General features: G+C 39.5%; 1 protein-coding gene across 2 annotated transcripts in view; it reads right to left on the bottom strand.

Annotated features, from left to right (window-relative positions):
* Positions 1–7790: 7790 nt before the first annotated feature.
* DCBLD2 (discoidin, CUB and LCCL domain containing 2) overlaps positions 7791–22498 on the bottom strand; it is a 37391-nt gene continuing 22683 nt past the window's right edge. The window contains exons 5-16 of one of the 2 annotated variants that reach the window (XM_056858441.1): positions 22018–22090; positions 21069–21202; positions 18185–18225; positions 17487–17702; positions 15671–15795; positions 14655–14802; positions 14387–14503; positions 13135–13260; positions 12540–12639; positions 11990–12039; positions 8973–9110; positions 7791–8274 (exon numbers count right to left, since the gene is read on the bottom strand). In XM_056858441.1, the coding sequence (XP_056714419.1) occupies positions 7832–8274; positions 8973–9110; positions 11990–12039; positions 12540–12639; positions 13135–13260; positions 14387–14503; positions 14655–14802; positions 15671–15795; positions 17487–17702; positions 18185–18225; positions 21069–21202; positions 22018–22090 (1711 nt within the window). In that variant the 3' untranslated portion in view covers positions 7791–7831. The remainder of the gene's footprint in view (positions 8275–8972; positions 9111–11989; positions 12040–12539; positions 12640–13134; positions 13261–14386; positions 14504–14654; positions 14803–15670; positions 15796–17486; positions 17703–18184; positions 18226–21068; positions 21203–22017; positions 22091–22498) is intronic. The other variant, XM_056858442.1, reaches the window with a different exon arrangement.

Raw genomic sequence — 22498 nt, 5'->3', positions numbered from 1 at the left:
GTTTTCTTCTGCCCAGTCACAGGCAGAGGTGCTACTCCACCTCTGTAGTGCTGACTCCAGGTCTGGGGGGGCAACCTCCAGTGAACCTGCCTCCTTGTCCCTCCCCACTCAGCCGCACTCATGCTCTCCAGGCTCACTAACGGCCAGAGGATGATGGGGAACGGTGGTAGTTGCTCTAGGTAGAAGACAGCCAAGCAGGCAACAAAAGCAAACAAGAGAAACATCAGGGCCAGGGGGCTCTGGGCCTGGCGGTAGACCCCTTCTGGGGCACAGGCCACCTTGCATAAAAGTGGGCAATTGCTCAGGGTCATATAATATTGAACGTGTATCACTTAAAACAACACTTAAGTAGGACCAGAGGGATAGGTGTGTAACAAAAGGCACTTACTTCAGCACAAGCTTACGTGAATCAAAGCTCATTTCCTCAGTTGCATGGAGGTGTATGTCCATAGACTTGGTTAAATGCTTATCGGGTATATAAGTATTTAACCAAGTCTGTCTGTCTGTATCTGAGGAAATGAGCTCTGACTCACTAAAACTCATGCTGAAATACGTTTTGTTAGTCTTTGAGATTCTACCATGTTGTATTGTATTCTACTGTACTGTATTTAAGCAGGGCCAGTTTGCTTACTGTAGCTAATCTTACAATATTTGCATCTGAGATGATTTCATATTAAAACAATACCCCCCACCGGGGTTTTGGACTAAAGCCTGAAAATACTTGAGTGTAGTTTAACTGGACCAAATTTGTTTTCTGACTGCTTCGAGGAAGCAGCTGAAGTTACCTTGTATTGGCTTATTAGGTGAGGTCAATGTAGCTAATAGCCTAATAACTTATTAGGCTAATAGCCTAATAACTAAACATATTTTCTATTATGAGTAATGTGGTCCTACAGAGGGTGTGTGCCCCTGACTGGTTTGATGCTCATGTTCTGAGCTGCAGAATTGCTAAATCCATTTATCATTCTCAGTGTGAATACGTTTTGACCCACTCAGTGTGAATACATTTTGACACACTCTCAGTGTCAAAACGTATTTCAGCATAAAATCCATTTATCATTCTCAGTTGCCAGTCTGTGAAACAGGAGTGAAAATAAAAGTTTAGAAGGTAGCTGCATTGACAGAATATGTTGTAAAGCTTCCTGGATGCTATAAATATTGTTATTAGTGTTTGTAAAAATTTTAAGGGCCCAATAACATTTTTATTCAGCAAAATCTTGTAAATAAGGTTGGATATACATGCTGGAAACTGTCTTTCATAAATTATGCAGATCTTAATAAATACTAATTCTGCATAAACTTACCCTTCTTTTGCATGTCATGGGGAACAGCAAGGTCGAATGCTGCCTAGTGGGAATTTTATTCAGCCCCACCTTCGGCTTGTGAAATTAATGAACATAGTCTGGAGAGCCAAGGCTTTTTGTAGTAGTCAGAGCTAATATACACCCAAAGAACTGAAACAGATTTGTAGGATGATAAATTTTGCATCCAGTACCAAGTGTGTTTAGGCAGCTTTCCAAAACACAGTCTTGCCTAAAAAAAATAAATGCCACTAAAAGACTATGTCTGCAAATTCATCATGCAGTGTGGTCTTTATACAACTGTCCCACCTTTGAAAAAACAATCTTCAACAGCCTCAAGATGGAAATTTGCCTGGTATGTTCTCCCAGCCATCCAGGAAAACAAGACTTCAGCATTGTGTTAGATTTTATAGCTTTCAAACTAAACCACATTAAACCTATTTTGAAAAATCAATAATATATGCATAAAAACCCATACTAGACTACATTCTCCCAATTTTTAATCTGTCCCTTGCTTTGGAACAGTTGGGCTTAATTCACACTGAGGAATGTAGGTACGTCTCTGGGCTCTACTACTTCAGACAGCCCATGGGGGCTCACAGTTATGTGTTCATTGCAAAAGAAAAAAAAAACTCCCTCCATATAGAAAACTAGATGTGCAGGAAGAGGGTTCTAGCTAAGCCTCTTTGCTGACATGCTAGTTTTCTAGGTACAAGGTTCTTTTTGTATGGAGGAGCATTCAGCTATACATGCTCCTACCTGCAGTTTGAACAGCCTCAGAAAAGTGTGAACATGTCTGAACAGCGACTTTATTTCTCTAAGGAGACGGCTGTTACATTTGGTGTAGTGGTGGATGTTCACAACTAGGTTAAAAGTTCATGGGAGTTCTCAAGTAACAGAAATATGAACTCCAGGTCTTTTACATACCATCTGTGGTAGTGATGCTGTTCATGCAGGCTTCCCAGGGAAAACAGCACGTAGCAAAAACAGTTTACAAAGGAAGATGCTGTCAGTATAAGCAGCGTTATACATGAATCTGTTCATTAATGTGTCTGTCTTCATTAGTATTTTTCATAGCAAAAGTAGCTTTCAGAAAGGATACACCACCTTCCATAGCACTGTCCTCCGTGAGTTTAAATACACAGCACGTAGCAGCAATACACAGTTCAGCAGAACACATTGCCAACTGCAATCGGCACATGAAATTGGAATTCGACCAGAAAGTTCCGGTCACTTCCTGCTCCTGAGAAACTATGCCTGTGACTCTTACTGGGCTGCGTCCAGCGATCTCTCAGCAGAAGGCACGCATAATCACAGATCTCGTCACTGTTCTCCCCCAACTGTGTCCCTTTCGTCTTCAGAAAAGTTGCATCCTGGAACCTTAGGGAACTAACAGGGAAGGCGGCAGTGTTGAGGGGGAAGGGTGGGAAATTACCCTTCCTGTCCTCTTCTGGTCAGCAGAGCTGAACTAATGGAAGAGGGCAGTTTTGTCCTCTGTAGTCTTCAGAGTATCTTACCTCTACACTCCCTGCTGGGACCTTTTCTTGGTCTTCAGCTGTCTCTTATGGTCTGCATGGGATTTTAATGCTAGTGAAACACATAATATATGTTTGGAATGTTCATGAATGTTACACAGAAGCTCAACCAATCAGGCCAAAGGCTTCACCATCACAAGCAAAATACAATATATATTTGCAGCAATCCTGGAAGAGGTCTTCTGTTCCTTATGTAACACCCGAGCCTATTTCATGATTAAAAGCAAAATAAATTTATACAGGAACATAAATCCAAGTTGTAGGGAGGGAGGATATCATTTAGGCTGTCATAGAGCAGCTCACTTATCACGGTGTACACATCACAATGTTTCACTCCACACAATTCTTACCTCAATAGTTCATCCATAATGACCGGTGAAAACCAAGGCTGACTATGAGGATCTCCAGGAAGATCTCTACAAATTGGGTGAGTGGGCTACAGTGTGGCAAATGAAGCGCAATATAAGTATAAGGCAATGCACACTGGAACAAAAATCCCAACTTCAAGTATATAAATGGAGTTTGAATTTGCTGAGACTGAAAGAGACCTTAGGGTTTTAGTGGATAGCTCAATGAAAGCATCGATCCAGTGCGCCGCAGAAAACGGGAAACTGTATGCTGGTGATTATTAGGAAAGGGATTGAAAATAAAACTGCCAATATTATAATGTCCCTATATAGATTTATGGTGTGACCTCAATTTGGAAAACAGCTGTTTCGGTCACCCATATGTCAAAAAGGACATTGCAGAGCTGGACAAAGTATAGGAGAGGTGAGCCAAGATGATTAAAGTGTTGGAGCACTTTTCCTATGGGGAAAGCCTGAAGAGTCTGGGACTTTTCTGTTTGCAAAAGAGACATGCATAGAGTAGAGAGAGTGGACAGAGAGAACTTTTCCTCCCTCTCTCAAAATACTAGAACTCAAGGGCATCCAATGAAGTCGATGGGCACTAGATTCAGGACAGACAAAAGGAGATACTTAATGAAGTGACTAATACATGGACTTCACTGCTAGAGGTTGTAGTAATGACCACAGACAGACAACTTTAACACATTCATGAAGGACAGGCCTATTAGTGGCTACAAGCCATGATGACTAAACAAAACATCCATCTTCAGAGGCAGGAAACCTCTGAACAGCAGTGCTAGGAGATAACATCAGGGGAAGGCCTCGCCTTCTATGTCCTCTTGCTGGCCCTCTAGAGTAACTGGTTGGCCACTATGTGAGACAGGATGCTGGACTAGATGGACCACTAGTCTGATCCAGCAGGGCTCTTATGATCAATCCAGCCATGCCTCACTATACACGAGAGCATTATGTTTAAGCAGTTACATAAAGCCTGTACTCATAACAGCAGCAGCAGCATAGCTGTGCACTAGCAAAATGGTATAGCAAGGACGGCTGCCAGGAGCTATGGCTGAAAGCAACATGAGCCTCTGTACTACAAAGAAGAACAGGATTAAGTTCTAAGTGTTATAACAACAACCTCCATTTCTACTGAGGTTCTAATATTCACAAAGTATTTTCCTGACACCAAATCAAAACTGTCTGCTAAAAAGGAGGTATTCTTCAATAGGTTGACGTAATTCATTGCCAGATGGCTGGGATATCCAAGAATATCAAAAACTGAATCAGATTTTTTTCCTGATTTACAATATACAAGGACAATGTTTGTACAAAATAACCATGATTTCCACATTGTGCATTTTATTTAAAAGGTTTTTAGATACATTAAAAAAAATCACTATTCATATAGTCTAAATTCTAGCAACATATACAAACACAGAGTGACTACATAACATGCTGAGGTAAGAAAGTACATTCTAGGAAAATAACCACTCAACATTATTTGCACCCATCACTCTGTGCTAAAACACAGACCCCTCTGCGTACCCTTGAGACAACCTACGAGATACCACATCAATGCTGGGCCTAAAAGAAAAGAAAACAACCAAGCACTTACTGTGACAGTTGTCTGTGCTGTGTGTCTTACATTCAGGAATCAATAAGTTAGTGCCTAAAATACAGGGCAGCAAATCAAGAAAGCTCAGTTTTCATCTCGCTGACGCGTTTTCATTTTGATACATTCAGTTCCTCACACAGTCCCTTTTTTACTGTTGTAGTGTGCTGACAGGTTCTTACTACAACATACCATCGAAGGATAAATTTGTTTGTGCACCCAGCACACCAAAAATATGTGGTTGGTTGTAATTAATGTACATACCAAACCCCACAAAGTTGCCCTACCTTGTGAAATGTTCAAGTGAACCTTTGGTTTTTCATGTTTTGAATCTGAGAGGACATACACTTCTAAAGAGAAGGACTGCAAGGAACTATCAAACATAACGGTGTAATAAAACGGCCATTTCATATGGCAAGTCAATTCAGACTTGTTAAAACTTCGCTAATAATCAAGCCAATAGAATTAAGGTGTATGGGCATATGTGCACGAACATTTGCTGTTAAGGAAAATCAGCTCTTGTGATCAGAATGACAGATGTTTTCAACTAACTGGGTCTGCCCCATTTTTTTCCAATGGCATGTTTTAGGGTTCTGAAGAATTTAGCTTCCCTAAAAGCAGAAAGAACAGAGAACAAAGGTATGACAGGATCGGTACGTTTACGTGGCCTTAAGAGTTGCCCTCTTTTTCTTCCAAAAATTAATCTTTCAACCACAGAAACCCCCCACTTTCCCAAGTTACACGCTGTCATGACCCCTAGGAATAATATTAACATATACCCTCAAAGGGACAGATTCTAAGAGTGGGACTGTAACAACATGGCAGATATGGGCTTAATATAGTCCCAAGATACTAGATCTTATCTGTGAATCAAAGCATGAACTTATTGAACAGACCGTAGAGTCTACATATACACATATTCTGAATGTTTTCTTAGGCCAGCTATTTAGCTCTGGTGTACCGTAGTTACAGGATAAAAATAAGTTATGTATCGCTTTTATAAATTAAAAAAATATTAGTGGAAGAAGGCACAAGAGCAAGCCTATGATATTGAAACTGGGCTAAGGAGTACTAAAACTTTTAACAGCTGTGATTGTCATGATTACCCTTACCAGTCAGCTGCAATGAAATATATTGTGCATTTGACAATACAGACCACAAGAAAAATACACAACGATCCTTGGAATTTATACGTTCATACAACATGCAAAGTCCATAAAACTGGGCTATTGCTTATAGAGAAATATCACATTTATCTATTCAACATCCTCACTACATACAATGTCGTTACACTACAATAAAAACAAAGCATTCTTTTTACGTCCCCTTAAGATGAGGCTGTGCTTTTCTGTTGACACATATTTAAACATGGCAAAAAGGGGGTTTGGCATGTATTGTCGTATACAGCTATTCCTTTAACTTTCATCATGCGTAAAGTTACTAACTGGTTCAAGTATATAAATCTTTGGGGGGGAAAACAATGTCACTGGGATTTGGAAGGTAAGAATTTTTTTTCTGAACTATAAAAAGAACCACTGACTATTGGAAACCTGTACAATTTAGTGGGCTGAAAAACTAATGTGGATGCATCTTGATAATATATCAAATACAATACAATTAAAGGTAATATTGTGTTTTATTCCAGTGGCCAGCAAGCTTCACATTTTAAAGGCTCTAGGATATCCAAATGTATGCATGCTCTCCTTAAGGCATATCAGTATCCAAAAATATGCCCGGAAAGCAAACAGCACAGCAATGGATTTACACCTCCAAATGCATGCACAACTGTATCCATGTGCTTAGACTTTGCAGAGCTTAACACATTTCTATCTCCTTAAAAAATGTATTCATTTATTTTAAATATATTTAATTTTTATACTCTCCAAGGAGCCATAAGGAGCATTCCCCCCACATACACGTAACATTTTTAGCTTTGAAGTTCCTGAAACTACCACCACATATCAAAGGAGGTATTGTCAATTACTTGAGGCTCAAAGATTTTACTTGATCCATTATGTAGGTCAGTGGAGGTAAGAATTATTAAATGCCACTCAAGATTTTTTGAGCCAAGATTGAGCAACTCAAGAGGCAACAAATTAGCACTCACTCATGTCCGCTGTGAAGATCAGTGCGGAGCGAATACTGACTCTTGAGAAATTCAGACTTTCTCATAACTGTAGACCAGGGTCCCCAATCTTGTTGGGCCTGTGGGCACTTTTGAAATTTTGAGAACAGTTGGCAGACACCACCACAAAATCGCTTTCATGGGATAGGGCCAATCATGAACTGTTGGGAGCTTCGAAGCAAAGCCTCCTCTTATGATGGCAGTTCTTTCTTAATTGGTGTTTCTTGCAGACAGAAAGGTGATGCCTCTTGGATTCTTCTAAAACACCTCCTGTTCCAGGATTGGCTCTTTTGCTTTGGGGAAAATATGCTTTGTTAAAGAAGTAAAGAGGCACTAGCAAACCCATGGCACCAACAGGCACCGTGTTGGGGATCACTGCTGTAGGCTACTTATTGATTTCACTAAAGAAAATAATTTTAAGAATCAACTTTACCCATCAAAATTAGTAAAATCGCTGCCATTCATCCATGTTACAGGAGGTGCAATATCAATTAACATTTACAATAGTATTCTGCATTTATTGAAAGGTCTGTGCTAGATACTAGTTAATTTAAAACACTAGGATTTAGTGACTCTAGTGACATTGTCTATGTCCAGAACAGTACCGTGCTTTTTTTTTCTGGCACTTCCACCGCACAGCACTGACTTGAAGTATTTACGTGTCTGCAGTGAAATGTTTATTTACACTCAGTAACTAGGCATCTTTGCAAGGTTCTTGCACCAGTCTAGCAAAGAATGCAGTACCTATCAGTAGTAAATGGAAAGCCCATCATTTTATGGAAAGGAAAGCAGTAGTTGTGTACAGACCCACAAAAGGGGTAATTTACTCATATATTTTTTGGCCTCAGGTCTCATATTTTGCTTAAACACAAAAAAAGTCATCTTCAAAGGATTTAATATTTAGAAGTTCTCTAACTAATGTCTTCTTTACTTCCTGTGGAATGTGGCATGATCTGTGGTACCTGGTATAACAATTCATCTGAGGGATTGAGTCCTGGCATCCCCTTGGGTGTATCGTACAGTACTTGCGTAGGTGACGAACTGTCTGCCCTGGAAACGAGTTTATTGTAAGCTCCCGCTATGGGAGGGGCTGGATTCCCTGAAGCCTTGAAAGTAGACACAGAAGAAATGCCTGGAGGGGCTGCAGGATGAACCGACATATCCATCACTATTGGCGTTGCGTACTCTGGTCCTGATACCGGTAGTGGTTCAGCGTATGCATGATAAATCTCTTGCTCGGGTGAGTTGTAAGGATCCATATCGGCATAGCTTGTTTCCTTCCCATCTTCTGGTTTAAAGGTAGACCTCTGATGAAGTGTGCCAACAATTCCTCCCACCAATGGTTGTGCGTACTCTATGAAGAGAACAAGTGCAACAACAGGAAGCTTTATTTTCATGCCCAACACAATGGTTTATCTTGATAATCAATCAATAATTTATTTGCAGTCATAGACCATCAAATAAAGCAAATTTACATAGTTAAACAGTATAGGGTAAAACAAATACAAAATGGATTTGATATTAAAATGGTTAAAAATGGCAAAAATCACCAAGATACATAGCCATTTAATATCAAGTAAAACAAATACTAAATATGGGTAAAATTACAATGCTTGATAATATCAGAAGATTACAGAGGATAAAACTGGAAAAAAAAACATACATTAAATCTGTAGGATCAAACAGTATTCATTCTCTATTTCCTTGGCTATTATGGGTTCTTAAGGAATCTCTGCCTGGTTTTAATTGCTAGCCAAGCAAATCTAGCCATGCTTTTTATATTGATAAATCACAAAACGTAAACAGCCTGTTTGTTCTCTATAAGATATGAGCAAGCAGCACCATTTGTGTGAACCAGCCCTTACCAATACATGTGTCAACCAGCACCCTTTTATCTTGAGCACAGATTTTTTTTTCTTTTAAAGCAGGGAAATAATATGAGGGAAGATAATAAAGTAAAATTACCTAGGTACCTTTTTCAGAGATAAGGATACCTTAAATATTTTGGTGTAAATCCACACAACTCAAAACCAATCTAGGAAGTCCAGATACCTGCAGACTGTGTTTGTAACATGGTTGTAACTTCTCTTGATCTAAGGCAATTCACTTCACTGCTGCTATAACGAACAGGCATTTCCTCATGCTCTGCTGACTTGGCAGGAAGAAACTGCTTCATTCCTTTCCACCAGCCTGTGTTAAGATATAAAAAAGGAGACATTCTCATGCCTCAGCTACAAGTGATATAAAGAAAGTTACTCAAAACTGTATCACATGCATTTCATTAGCCTCAGCAACTCCCTTACAAAAATATTTCTTATTACTTAATGTCAAGACAACAGGGGACTCAGTTCATAATGTATCCATGTTCTCAGAATTCAAGGTCAGATTCAGGATAGACCGAGGTTTGTTCTACACGCAGAATGGGCTTCATCTAAGAAACAACTTTAGTCTGTTTTATTTTATATTATTTTAGTCTAGAAACAGTTACATTGAGCTGTCAGTGGTCTGTTATTATGGTCTATGTTTTTATGCAGGGCTGAGTTTTAAATGCTGGATTTATAGTATCCTTTACTGTTTTATTTTTATGATTTTTATTTTGCAAGCCATCTCAGACAGGCTCCTAAAGGGACAGAATAAAAATGCTCTAAATAAGTAATAAACTTATAGAAACAAATTTTTGATTGTATAGAGAGGGGTGTTTTGTGCAGATAGTGGCAATTAGAAAATAATTTAAGCAAAACTCGGAAGGATCATTAGGAGAGAACTATTTATATATTTAAAGATTTACACATTAGTTCCTGTTTCTCATTCTTACAGTATATTCTAATGAAGAAAAGTTGGTTAACATTTTACAAGTATCGGCTGAAATCCCATTAGCCAAAGGCTGGCCTCTGGATTGATGGGCAAATCCATACAAATTAGGCCAGCTACAGTTGCAATATAGAGCTCTGCAAACCTGAGGAACTGCAGGTTTACAAAAATATCTTTTGTATAACTAATTTTAAAGCATGACCCCCCTCAAATATTAATAGCAATGTCTGCACATCTGCTGACATTGCAAAAGATCTCAGAGTTTTTGGTTACCACAATGGCCATGGCAACACAAATGGAGTGCAAAAATGCAAAGGTGGACGTTAAGAACAGAAAAGAAAAATAAGCTGAAGCTGGCTCCAACTTACCTTTCTTGCCCACTTCTCCCCTTTCTCCATTTTGGGGGAGGGAAAAAGAGGCAAGCTATCGAGCAGGGAAATCTAAGCAGGTGGGCAGAGGCAAGCCAGAGTGGGGGAGGGGGAGCAAGCTAGAGCTACAGATGAGAGGGAAATCTAAATGTGGCCCAGCTCCTTCAGGGGTTCCCCTCTTATATTTTCTGTAGAACATTTAATGATGTCATCACCACAACTTAACAAGACTAGTCACTATTTAGTCCCATTTTACAGAGTGATTAGTATCGTAAGACGTAACAAAATTTGCTGCAGGCACCCAAGCAGCGCAAGTGTGAGAGCCTTTCCAGGACAATGTTTAGTGCTTGTTATAATAGGGTCACACAGAGGGATGGCCCAGGCTAGCCTGCTCTCATCAGATCTCAGAAGCTAAGCAGTGTTGACCCTGGTTAGCACTTGGATGGGAGACCAACAAGGGGGTCCAGGGTTGCTCTGCAGAGTCAGGCAATGGCAAAATACTTCCACTCATCTCTCACCACAAAAACCCTATGGGGTTGCCATAAATCATCTGTGACTTAATGGCACTTTATACACACATATTATAGCTCATTGAGATCCAAATTTTCTGTTCATTACTCCTGAAATAATAAAAAGTGCCATGGGTACCCATTTGCAGAGATCCCTGCCTGAAAGAATGTGAAATAAAGGGAGACAGGGAGGGAAGGGAGATAGGGATAAAGAAAGGAAGAAAGTGCATTATTATTTTTTAATTGGACGGTTATGTTTGGTGTCCTTCCAATTTGGTGCTGTGTAATTGGCTGACTCGAGTTTGAGGAGGTAAGGCAGGATACAGAGGTGTTAAATAAACAAATAAAGCCAAAGCTACGTGTCTGTTCTGCAGGGTACACAGTGATAATGTAAATGGATATGAAAAGTATACAAGGAAAAGGAGGATTTGGGAGGAACGATGGGAAGTTCATTCTTAGAGATCTTAAATCTCAGTCTGCAAATAAGACTTCCAAGTGGGAGTATGAAATAAGACAATGCAGGACTAGGTGGAAAGCAAGAAAGTTTAGAAGTAAAGCTGATTGTTCACAGACTGTAACTGGTACCGAGAGTTATGGGATGCATGTCAATTCCCAATTGCCTTATTAATGCCAAATTATTGTTTGGATTGTTGAGGCAATACAGCAGTTCAATGTTAGTTGCATTCTTCATTCTGAAGCAACAACCAGTTGCAACTGCTCTGTTGGAAAATGACAGCCTCTTGGAATGTGATGGAAGTGACCTGTATCTTAAAAGGTGGGTCAGGCACTTTCACACATGCTGAATAATGCATTTTCAATGCTTTTTAGTGATCATTTGCAAGTGCATTTGCCATTTCACACAGTAAAATCCAGTTGCAAAAAGTGGATTGAAAGTGCATTATTTAGTGTGTGTGAAAGTGTCTAGTTTCATCCAAACTCAGATCAGCCCCTACTGTATTAGGTGCAAAATAGGTAAAGGTAAAGGTCCCCTGTGCAAGCACCGGGTCATTCCTGACCCATGGGGAGACGTCACATCCCGACGTTTTCTAGGCAGACTTTGTTTGCGGGGTGGTTTGCCAGTGCCTTCCCCAGTCATCTTCCCTTTACCCCCAGCAAGCTGGGTACTCATTTGACCGACCTCGGAAGGATGGAAGGCTGAGTCGACCTTGAGCCGGCTACCTGAAACCGACTTCCGTCGGGATCGAACTCAGGTCGTGAGCAGAGCTTTTGACTGCAGTACTGCAGCTTAACACTCTGCGCCACGGGGCTCCTAGGTGCAAAATAATCACCCATTTATTGCTAGCAGAAATAAGTTGCAAGAATGTATGTTAATCTCAAAGCTTAAACATGGCATCAAGAAATTCTATTATTATTATGTTACCTGCGCGATCCCAGTATGGTATATCATACGTTCCTTCTGTTTTTTTCTTTCTGAAATAGAAGAAAATTCCTTTGTATCCTCAATATGCAGGAGACATTCATTATTAATATAAACATGAAACAAGTTATTTGAGAAAACGAGTATGCCGATACCAGTTTTTAAACACAAAGGCTTTTACTAGAAAACCTCCCCTGATACCTCCTCCCAAAAAATCTTCTTGTTCTCCTCTGCACAGTATTTAGAAGAATATTTCAGAATATGCCATTCCCTGAAGGTTTCATATACCCATCATCTCTAAGCATCAAATAATGCCTATAGTTCTACAACCTTTCTTCCTTGAAGTGCCCCAGTAAATACTGCACTACCAGGAACAAAGCCACTTTATGAACATACTCATACTGTTAAATTATTTTAAAAAAATATTGGTGCACTCTTTATTCTAATACTTACAGTGACTGTTTTGAATAAATTTACTTGAGAATTTTGCCCAATTTATATGCACATACCACATTCTATCATGATATAAAGTGTAAAGCATTTATTCATGTACCTATTTCTCCAATGCCAGGCGCAAACTGTGATCAAGATGAGGGTTGTAAAGACCATGACCAAGACAGGAACCAGAACAGCTACCAATGCCACATCTGAAACTCATTAAATAAATGAGAGTAAGTAGGCTCCTCAAAAGCTTACTTGGTAAAATCCCTAACATTTAATTACATAAATATTCAAGCCAACTCATGTAAGCAGCCATTTAATCCCTCTGTACAGTGCCATCCTAAGCAGAGCTACACCCTTCTAAGCCCTCTGAAGTAAAAGGGCTTTAAGTTGGGAACTCTTTAATTGTTTACCGACTAGCTATGAATTATTGCCATTTCTGTGACACCTCAGTACACTTTACAATTCTTATCTAACACGTGAGTATCGATCGCTAGGTTTCTATTCAAAATCTGTTTCCTTTATACATACACAATTGTATATACCAATTATCCACCTCTACCGTATCAATAAATTAAGTTTAAAAAAGAATCCATTAATCCTCCAATACAGTTCCCCCTCAGCATATGAAGTAATGAAATCAAGAGAGATTTAAGAATTAACTCAAAGCATAATACTGTTGTAGTACATTCCTTAAATATCAGTACCTTTGGTTACGCTTGGAGTTACTGTCGTGTTCTTGATCTCTGGTGTGAAGGTTGTTTTATCAGTCTGCAAGGGAAAGTCATTGCTGTTCCTGGGTGGTAGGGGTATTCTAAGTCTTGGAGCCCAAACTTTAAATAAAACCAAAGTCTAGGTCATATAATTAGAAACTTTATTCATGCAACACAGTATAGCATGCTCAATTCACCAAAGCCTTTATAGTAACGCTATTCTATCACAAATGGATAAAGTCTTTATTAATTATATTTATTCCAAAATTGTTTATTTCTCTGTTTCTTTATATTATGAATGCTTAAGGCATTGTCAGTGAGCAATAAAGGCTAATTATTTTGTAAATTTTTTTTGCTAAGACTGATTTTTTTGTAATTATTTATTTTTTATTTTTATTTTGTCCAATTTATACCCTGCCCTTCATAATACAGAAAAACACAAAAGGGAGACAGACACTATATCCAATAATAAAATCACCCTAGCTAAATCAATAAAATCACATTCAATTAAAATTCCAGCGTTTGATTTTTCTCTCTTCTTTATAGCACTCTGGCGCCCCCCAATGTTAAGTTCAATATGGATTTCAGGAGGAATAAGGAGGGCTAAGGATGCGAGGCCAGCTTATGTAGACCTATAGACCTATAGACCTATAGACCTATAGACCTTTGCTGCCCTCAACCATAGGCCTGGCGGAACATCTCTGTCTTATAGGCCCTCCAGACCTGAGCTAAGTCCTGCAGGGCCTGGGTCTCAATTGACAGAGTTCCACCAGGCTGAAAAGCCGAAAAAGCTCTGGCCCTGGGTTGAGGACAGCTGAATAACCCTGGGGCCAGGGACCACCAGGAGGTTGTTCGTGTGCCAGCAAATGAATTGGTAGAATTGATGTACACAGACCACATCCCCCAAAACAATCTAGAGCTGCCGGCTTCCAGGTGGGAACTAGAAATCTCCTGGAATTATAACCCATATCCAGAGAAAATGGCTAATTTGGAGAGTGAATTCTGTGGCATTACACCCCCACTGAAGTTCCTCGTCTCCCCAATCCAACCCACCCCCGTCTCCAGGAATTTCCCATCTCAGAGTTGGCAAGCCTAAATGTCACAAGCTATATTAATACTTGTACTGCAGAAACATTATTTCTGATGCTAAAATCAATTGTTGATACAAATGCGGAGGACAGGTGTGCCAACCAATGAGGATGAAATAAATAATGCTGCTGCGATACTATTTCTTAGATATCAGTACCTTCAGTTTCACTTAGAGTTACTCTTGTATTCTTGATCTCGGGTGTGAAGGTTGTTTTATCAGTCTGCAAGGGAAAGTCATTGTTGCTCCTGGGCGGTGGGTGCACTGGAGCCCGAACTTTAAATAAAATTGAAATCTAGAGGTCATTAATAATTTATCCCCGGAGCAGAGGTAGCTGCCATTTTACAAAGCACAAAGAACTCAGTTAGGTACTCCTCCTATGCAAGCCTGTCTAACAAAAAGAGCAAAGACTGTCCCTTTCACTTACCATTGTTAAACTGACATCCTAACAGTTCCGCTTTCAGTGCAATTTTTTGGTGCCATTTCAAAGGATTTATCCTAACAAAACGAGCAATAATGGGTGGAATGAAGTTATTGCGAACTTCTTGATAATATCCAGTGTTGCCTTGAAATATCTACAAATTAAACAGATGATGGAATTTAGCACAGTGCCAGTTCTGCATTGCAAAAGTGTATATTTGCAACTAGGAAAACAAGTTATTATAGACATTTTAATCCTTTTTTACATTAATCTATGCAACAGATTAGAATAATGCACAGATGTTCACATAGATAATGCATAATTTTAATTCAAGTACTCTTAATTAGAGGGAGCCCCATGGCGCAGAGTGGTAAGCTGCAGTACTGCAGTCCAAGCTCTGCTCATGACCTGAGTTCGATCCCAACAGTAATTGGTTTCAGGTAGCCGGCTCAAGGTTAACTCAGCCTTCCATCCTTCCGAGGCTGGTAAAATGAGTACCCAGCTTGCTGGGGGTAAAGGGAAGATGACTGGGGAAGGCACTGGCAAACCACCCCACAAGGTCTGCCTAGTAAACGTCAGGATGTGACGTCACCCCATGGGTCAGGAATGACCCGGTGCTTGCAAAGGGAACCTTTACCTTTATTACTCTTAATTAGACTGGTCTCATTAAAAATCCTAAACATCTACTGAATGTTTAAACTATCAGTGCTCGAAAACCCCCTCTAGATTTATTCTACTGAGGGGGATTTTTTTTTTTACCTTGAAAGCCCAGAAGAGGGCAGTCAAAAGCTAGAATTAAGTCCCTGTTGGATTACTTTTCCTTTGCTATAGTTTCATTCTATTTAGATATTTATCCACATAACTTCAAGTAGGCAACACCAATCAACTTACTGTGCTCCTTTGCAAAACTTCCTGACATAAATGATTTGTTGGTAATGACTGATATAAAAAGGAGACACAGTTTCCGCATCTATTTTGAAACTTCAACTTAATTTAGCCAAGAAAATACAGAGCAGAGTTACCTTATCCCGCTCAACACCAGGTTCTCGGTACGCCGTCCACTTCTGTGCATCGCTGCTGTACAGAATCCTGTAGGCAGAGACATAATAATAGTACTCTGCTAAGGTGGAGCCAGTTGTAATGATACCTGTGAATAAGAAGGTTCCCATTTACAACATGCGGCAAGAACAATGTTGTTGCTTTTTAAAGCTTGTCAGTGCTTTAAGCATAAGACACACTTAAGCACCAAATCATCTGGATGGAGTTTCTTTGGACAAAATTAGTGACTTTGAATTTTTCTTTTGAAAGAGAAAGATGGGAAATAAAACACTGAAGGGATCAGCACTGATATTCTTTACAGAAGACAAAGTTAAGGTTTTGGGTTCCCCCCCCTTTTATAAGCCCATGGTGAACACTCTCAAAGCTACAAGCATCTCCACATGAATTCCCTCCCATGCTCTTGGGTGAAAGGAAGCAAGAGGATGCAATTCAAGCCTCAACCAAATGAAGGCTTGAGCAAGTGCCTTACTATTTCCTCTCAGTATTCTCTGGCACCATGAGGGCTGTATGCTCACACCAGTCTTGGCTCCTAAAACGTTTGGCCTCAAGGGGATAGAGCAGCAGCCCACTAATATTTCTATCTAATGGTATGGGGTCTCTACTGTCGACAGAAACTCTTCTACTTTGTTTTTACTCTTCCCCTCCTTAGAAGAGTTGGTTTTTATACTCCAGTTTTCTCTACCGAAAGGAGTCTCAAAGCAGCTTACAATCACTTTTCCTTCCCCCTCCCCACAACAGGCACTTTGTGAGGTAGGTGGGGCTTAGACAGTTCTGAGAGAACTGTGTCTAGCCCAAGGTCACCCAGTAGGGTGCATGCGGGAAATCTAAGCACCTTATAGGCAAGTTTTCCAACTGAGAAATTTTGAACATTAATACTTTAAAAGCAGCCAAATTTAAATGTATAAATGTGTCAAAGGTAGTGTTAGTAAAATAGTATGTTGTCAGATGAAAATCATTAAACTGAAAGTAATGATATAGAGAAAAAGAGGAAGACCCAACAAGAGATGGATTGACTCTATAAAGGAAGCCACAGCCCTCAATTTGCAAGACCTGAGCAAAGGTGTTAAAGATATGGCGACCCTATGAATCAATGTCCTCCAAAACGTTCTGAAAAGAATGCGTTCAACATCATTGTATGTTAAGTGTTGTCAAGTCGCTTCCGACTCAGGACAAGAAGCAGACCTTGTGAGTGCTATTCATATAGATGCTACCGGTGCAGAAGGCTACTGGCAAAAAGTGTCACACTGCGCACACCCTAAACAAATCAGGCTGTCCTCCGCTCCTGAAATACCATCTGGTAATAGTGGCTGAGAAATACAGTAAGCACCCTCTACTCAGGAATAATGCCTTCCAAGTAATGAAAGACATTTGAAAAGTGGATTACATAATTTACATATTCAGTTGCAACAGTACATTAATACTGTTCAAAGCATATAATCTTCTTTCATACCATCGCTGTATCTATTGTGCTTAAAATTTATTTGGACTTCTTTCCTATACTCATTAAATATTTGGTGGTCCCATATCCATACCTTTATGGATACCTTTAGTCACTTGAATAACACGGTGGTCCCATATCCATACTTTTATGGATACCTTTAGTCACTTGAATAACACGGGGTTCACTCTCTTGGCTCCCTCAGTGATGGGTGTTCTCCCAGCAACCAACCTCATTGAGAGGTAGGTTACTGAAGTCCACAAGCCCCTCACAGTTCTACTGAAACTAAGGTTTCAGTACATACTTACATATACTTTTTCCTTAAGCTCAGGTGTGCTTACCTGTTATTCGCTGCTCTTTGTTTAGGTCTATTTGCAACCACTGATATTCATCATTGGTAAGAGCTGCCCAAGAATGTCCAGGCCTTTTCAATCTGGCTCTTTCTGGTCTCCAGATATTTGGCTGGCCAATCTGCTCAGGCCATTCTAGAAATGATGATGCATTTATCTGTGAATCAGCAATTACTCCAGACTCCATTCCTAGTGTCCCGTAGCAACCTTAACACAAAAAACAACCAAGAGTCAATGAAAACCATCTTACTTTACACTCTCTCATGCTAACACTGCAACTCAAGAGCCATTGGAATAGAAAACAATTTGGATCAAAATAAAGTTTAAACTGTATAATCTGTCTACAGAGATAGGCAGAAAACATAGTTTTAAGAACAGATACAGTAAGGAAAAGTTGGATTTTGGCAGTGTTCAAGAAAAAAAGTGCGATAACATTCTGTATATTGGAACACAATAAAAAATGCTCATAATGACATCAAGGAGGAGTAGAAATAACTGTTAGCTACAATGAATGAAAATAGAAAAGGTTCAAGTGAACATAATGGAGGACTCCCTTTTTAACATAAGTTCGAGATGGCAATGAGACATCTAGGAAAACATGGTCAAAGATCCCAAAGGGCTGTACAGACTTTAGTTAGAGTTCTAGATCTTCCTTAAAAATAGAGGCAATACAGAAAATGAATGCTTACCACTAGTTTTGAAAGTGAAGAGACCTGAAGACAGTGGCCCCCTGTATAAAACACAGAAGACTGCATCTTTGGCATCAATAACTTTTAAAGTTCTTCCTTAATTCATTTTTCTTTTTGTGATCTATCAGAAAACTAATCAACATGCAGGATTCAAGGAAAGGCTATTCAGTGGTAGAGTACATACTTTCACTGCTGAATGTCCAGGATTCAATCTCAGGCATTTCTACTTAATAAACAACAATATTGGGAGTAGCAGGGCTCAAAAAAGTTTTCCCAGAGACCCCCAAAGAGCCATTCCCAGTCCAAGTGGACATGAGGTGGACTGACGGTCTTATAGCATAAGGCAGCTTCATATGATCAAAAACATTAAATAATCCATATATTTGTCTGCAAGCTCCTCCCACCCCATTTTGGATCACATGAAAGTGTACTATGAACCACAGCTTAAATGAATGTAGTACTATCACTTAAACTTGTAATGCTCAGAAACATACAAGTATCTTTAAACATCATAATCATGGTTCAATTGTTGTCCATCTCCATTTAAAATCTACCCACAAATTAATTCAGCCATTTGTTTTTTTTTAGTAAAATCTTTTCAAAAGGTTCCAAGTGGTCTCATAAGTAAAGTTTTTTTTAATTTTGCAATGCAAGGTCTCTTTTGAAACATGTCCATTGATTTTTCACTTATGCTGCTCATTACCATAATTAAACGTACTAACAATTCTCATGCGGGGGCTGTGAGGGAAGGCATGTGACATCTCCTTTGAGTATTTATTCTAATCTGGGAAGGGGAAAACTTGAATGGTATCATTTATTACCACCAGGCGGTAAATTATTACCACCAGGTAATAAATGATCAGTTAGTTCAACTGCAGTATTCAATCTCTGCCCAAGAAAAATGACAGGGTTGTAGGGTTATCTGTAGCTTCATACCACTCTCAGTCACTTAAAAAAAAGATGTTGCTTTCTCACTAACTTTATTATGACAGTTGAGTTAACAAGGAGCTTTAATACAAACAAGAAAAAAACAACATATGATGGGAAACAGTCTGTGGGCATGTTAAAGACATAGCTGGGAATTTAGTTAAATGGAAGTGTTTCTCCTTCCAGTTTTTAATGCCCCTTCTATGTTTAATCTAATTAGACACAATACTGCTGATGCTGTTATCAGATGTACTTTGTCACTAAACAGCTACTTATTCATTTGAGTTATCTTCACCTTCATTCTTGGGTCCAATTTGTGCATCATGGTTCAGATATATGTAGTAGTTTGGCACTGTGCAAATGAACTCTGAGCTCATACATGCTCCCACATGACCCATTGGGGAAGAATACTTAGGATCCCCTCTGTGACACTCATGGGGAAAGGCCTGCAAGCTTAGTGACAAGAGAACAGGCTTTGTACGTAATTAACGTCTCCAGTTAAAAGGTGTTTCTGAAATCTTGGAGAGCTGTGGCCACTCAAATTTTTATATGTGCAACCATCCACTGTGACTCGCACTGCACCATGGCAGTCATTTTGTGATGGGCCCTGTTGTCTGTGGCAGCCATTACGTGGTGATATCTACTACCCTTTCTAAAAAAAATCCAAAAGCGACTGCAGGCTTAAGAAGGCTGAGGACCCTGATGTGGACATTTGCTTTTTTTTAAACTCCCATGCAACCTTAGAGCCTAACTAACCTCTTACTAAGGAACCAAGCTACTTTGTCTTACATGCCTTCATCCCCTCCAGTATGAAAAAAGGAGTACTGCAGCACCTTAAAGACTAACAAAATTTACACCAGGCTAGATTTTGCAAGCCAGAGTTCACATCATTGGATGCATTAGAGTGTATAACCACCAGGTCAATGCCTTTATATTCACAACAGAAGTTAAAAGGGAAATTTTACAAAGAAATGCTGGATAAAAACAAATTATAATAAAAAGACTAATCATCCCCCACTGTTATTAGTCAGACAAAGTAGAATTAATGTAAAATCTAGTGCATGATAAGCAGATACAGCAGAAAGTCATAGGATGCAAGATTTTAGCACCTAAAGTCAATGAGCCCTTGTACCCCTGCTGAGAGAAATCCTAGCATCAAGCTGAATCTAAGCAGTACCATTTCTATGACAAATTGATAATGAGGGGGGAAAAGTTTCATGCAGATTCAAAGCATGTCTGGGTCAATGCAAAATTTAGTTTTATGGTATATACTGCACTTGTTCCAATTCTTTAACCTACAAGCTGTGTATAACTCTTGCGGAACAGATAATGCCAACTGAAAAAAAACACTTCCCATCTCATGTAACTTAAATTAGTGATTCATTCTAGGCTTCCAAAGGGAAGTCACAGAAGGGAAGACGCCTGACACACACCCCCAACGACCCCTACTCCATGCCCAGAAGATGGCCATGATGCCCTCTGAATGCAACCCATGAGATGAAATCAATCAACAGTTTCTGAAAACAGACTATGGAAAACAATGTTTTAGAGCAGGGATGTCAAACATAAGGCCCGCGGGCCAGATCTGGCCCTCGACAGCTCTTTTCTGGCCCATTAGCCAGCCACCCACCACCACCACCACTCTTGATCTGGGTTGGCGAGGCATGGCCTGGTCAAGTAACATTTATGTCATAACCGGACCTCATAACAATTGAGCTAGACACCCCTGTTTTAGAGAGAAAAGGCTCAGAAGTCTTGAATTTTATTTCTGATTCATACTTCCTTACAATTTTTACAGGGCATTTTAAATATCACAGTCATGTGCACAGGCTAACAGACGTAATAATATTCTTGGCTGTACTTATGCTGAATGTTCCAGAAGAGCAAAGCCATTTGTCTGTAGTAATAAATTCTGGGAATACTGCAAAGTACTGGTTAAAACAGAATATGCACTTACATTTTTGATGTGACATTGTTTGCCTGAGAACTTTCGTAGTATGGAATGCCTTTGCTGATTACAACATCTATCTGACCTCCCAGAACATTGGACACCACTCCAGCATGCACGCCAGCCATGCAAAGTGAAGAAGACTTGGGAGAGAAGAGAGATTTGGAATTATATGCTACTCCGATAGTTCTCAATATGATAAAATGGCTGCTACAAATTATATGACCACTCCACATACTAGTTATTTTTATAAAATGCTAAACATACACAGGCTTCACACTGGAAGCTCAGTTCAGACACTGCCTAATTATCACACTTCCTTTCCCCTTTCATACACCAGTTCCTTTTTTGGTTGGCTTTTCTCCAACCATAGTTTGCCATGATGTCCAAACTGGGATAGTACTAGCCAGTAATCATTTCCAAACCATAGTTTGAAGTAGCTATGCAAATCATGTTTTGCAGGCAATCCTGGCAGTGCTGAATCTAGTTCCCCCCCCCCATTTGCATATCATAGAAAGCTGTAGGTAGAGAAAATCACGAAAAAGGAAGAGAGACAGCATTCAAGAGGGCAAGAAGGAGGCTAATACCCTTTAGTATGTTCCTAGGGAGATTCCGACAATCTTATGCACAACAGAGACTTGCAAAAATAAATAAAATAAAAACCAATACACAATGTGTTTCCTACATTTGTGCACATTAGTGGAAATGATTAAGAAAAACTGTACACATCTATTCTGCTAAAGGTGCAGCTATTTGGCCTTTATCAGGGCATAATGAAGTCAAATACCTAAAATAATAATTGAAAGGGGTCCAAAAATCTCGCCATTACAAAACTCCATTCATTATTACACTCAAAGAGGATTAGAGATATCAAAGTGTCTTAATCTGAGATCTACAGTGGAATATCTAATTAAATAAGGTTCATGTGACTATACCTGAACATCTAAAGTTTACTTACATCTCGATAGCCATGAGGAACAGTCCCAGAAATTTCAGCAAAAGGAAGCACACATCCAGCTGGACAATACTTACTGTAAGAAAAGAGAAGGAGAGGCGTAAAGCCGTGTGACTGATATTGCACAAATCCTCTTCCCTGTATTGCTGCCTAAAACCACTGCCTACCACTAATGTCAGCATGCCGAGTCAGAAATATAATTTGTCTAGAAGGCCTGCACAGAAAGAAATTAAAACACACTGTAAAAAAAACCATGCAGCATGCAATTTAAGCAAACTGCAAAAACCAAACTTGGTTTTAAAAAGATGTAAACCTCTTGCACTACACCAAGATCACACCTGCACAATTTTGTTGTTGTTTTAAGATTTTTGTACTATATAGGAATACTCTTATGTCGAAATCCTCACACTACCTAACAAATCAAATTACTTCAATGGAATTTACACCGTCATTAAGTTCAGGTTTACTCAATGGGTGGAATCTG

This window comes from Euleptes europaea, chromosome 12 (genome assembly GCF_029931775.1).
Source record: "Euleptes europaea isolate rEulEur1 chromosome 12, rEulEur1.hap1, whole genome shotgun sequence".
NCBI lineage: Eukaryota > Metazoa > Chordata > Lepidosauria > Squamata > Sphaerodactylidae > Euleptes > Euleptes europaea.
This window is presented reverse-complemented; position numbering and strand designations above follow the sequence as displayed.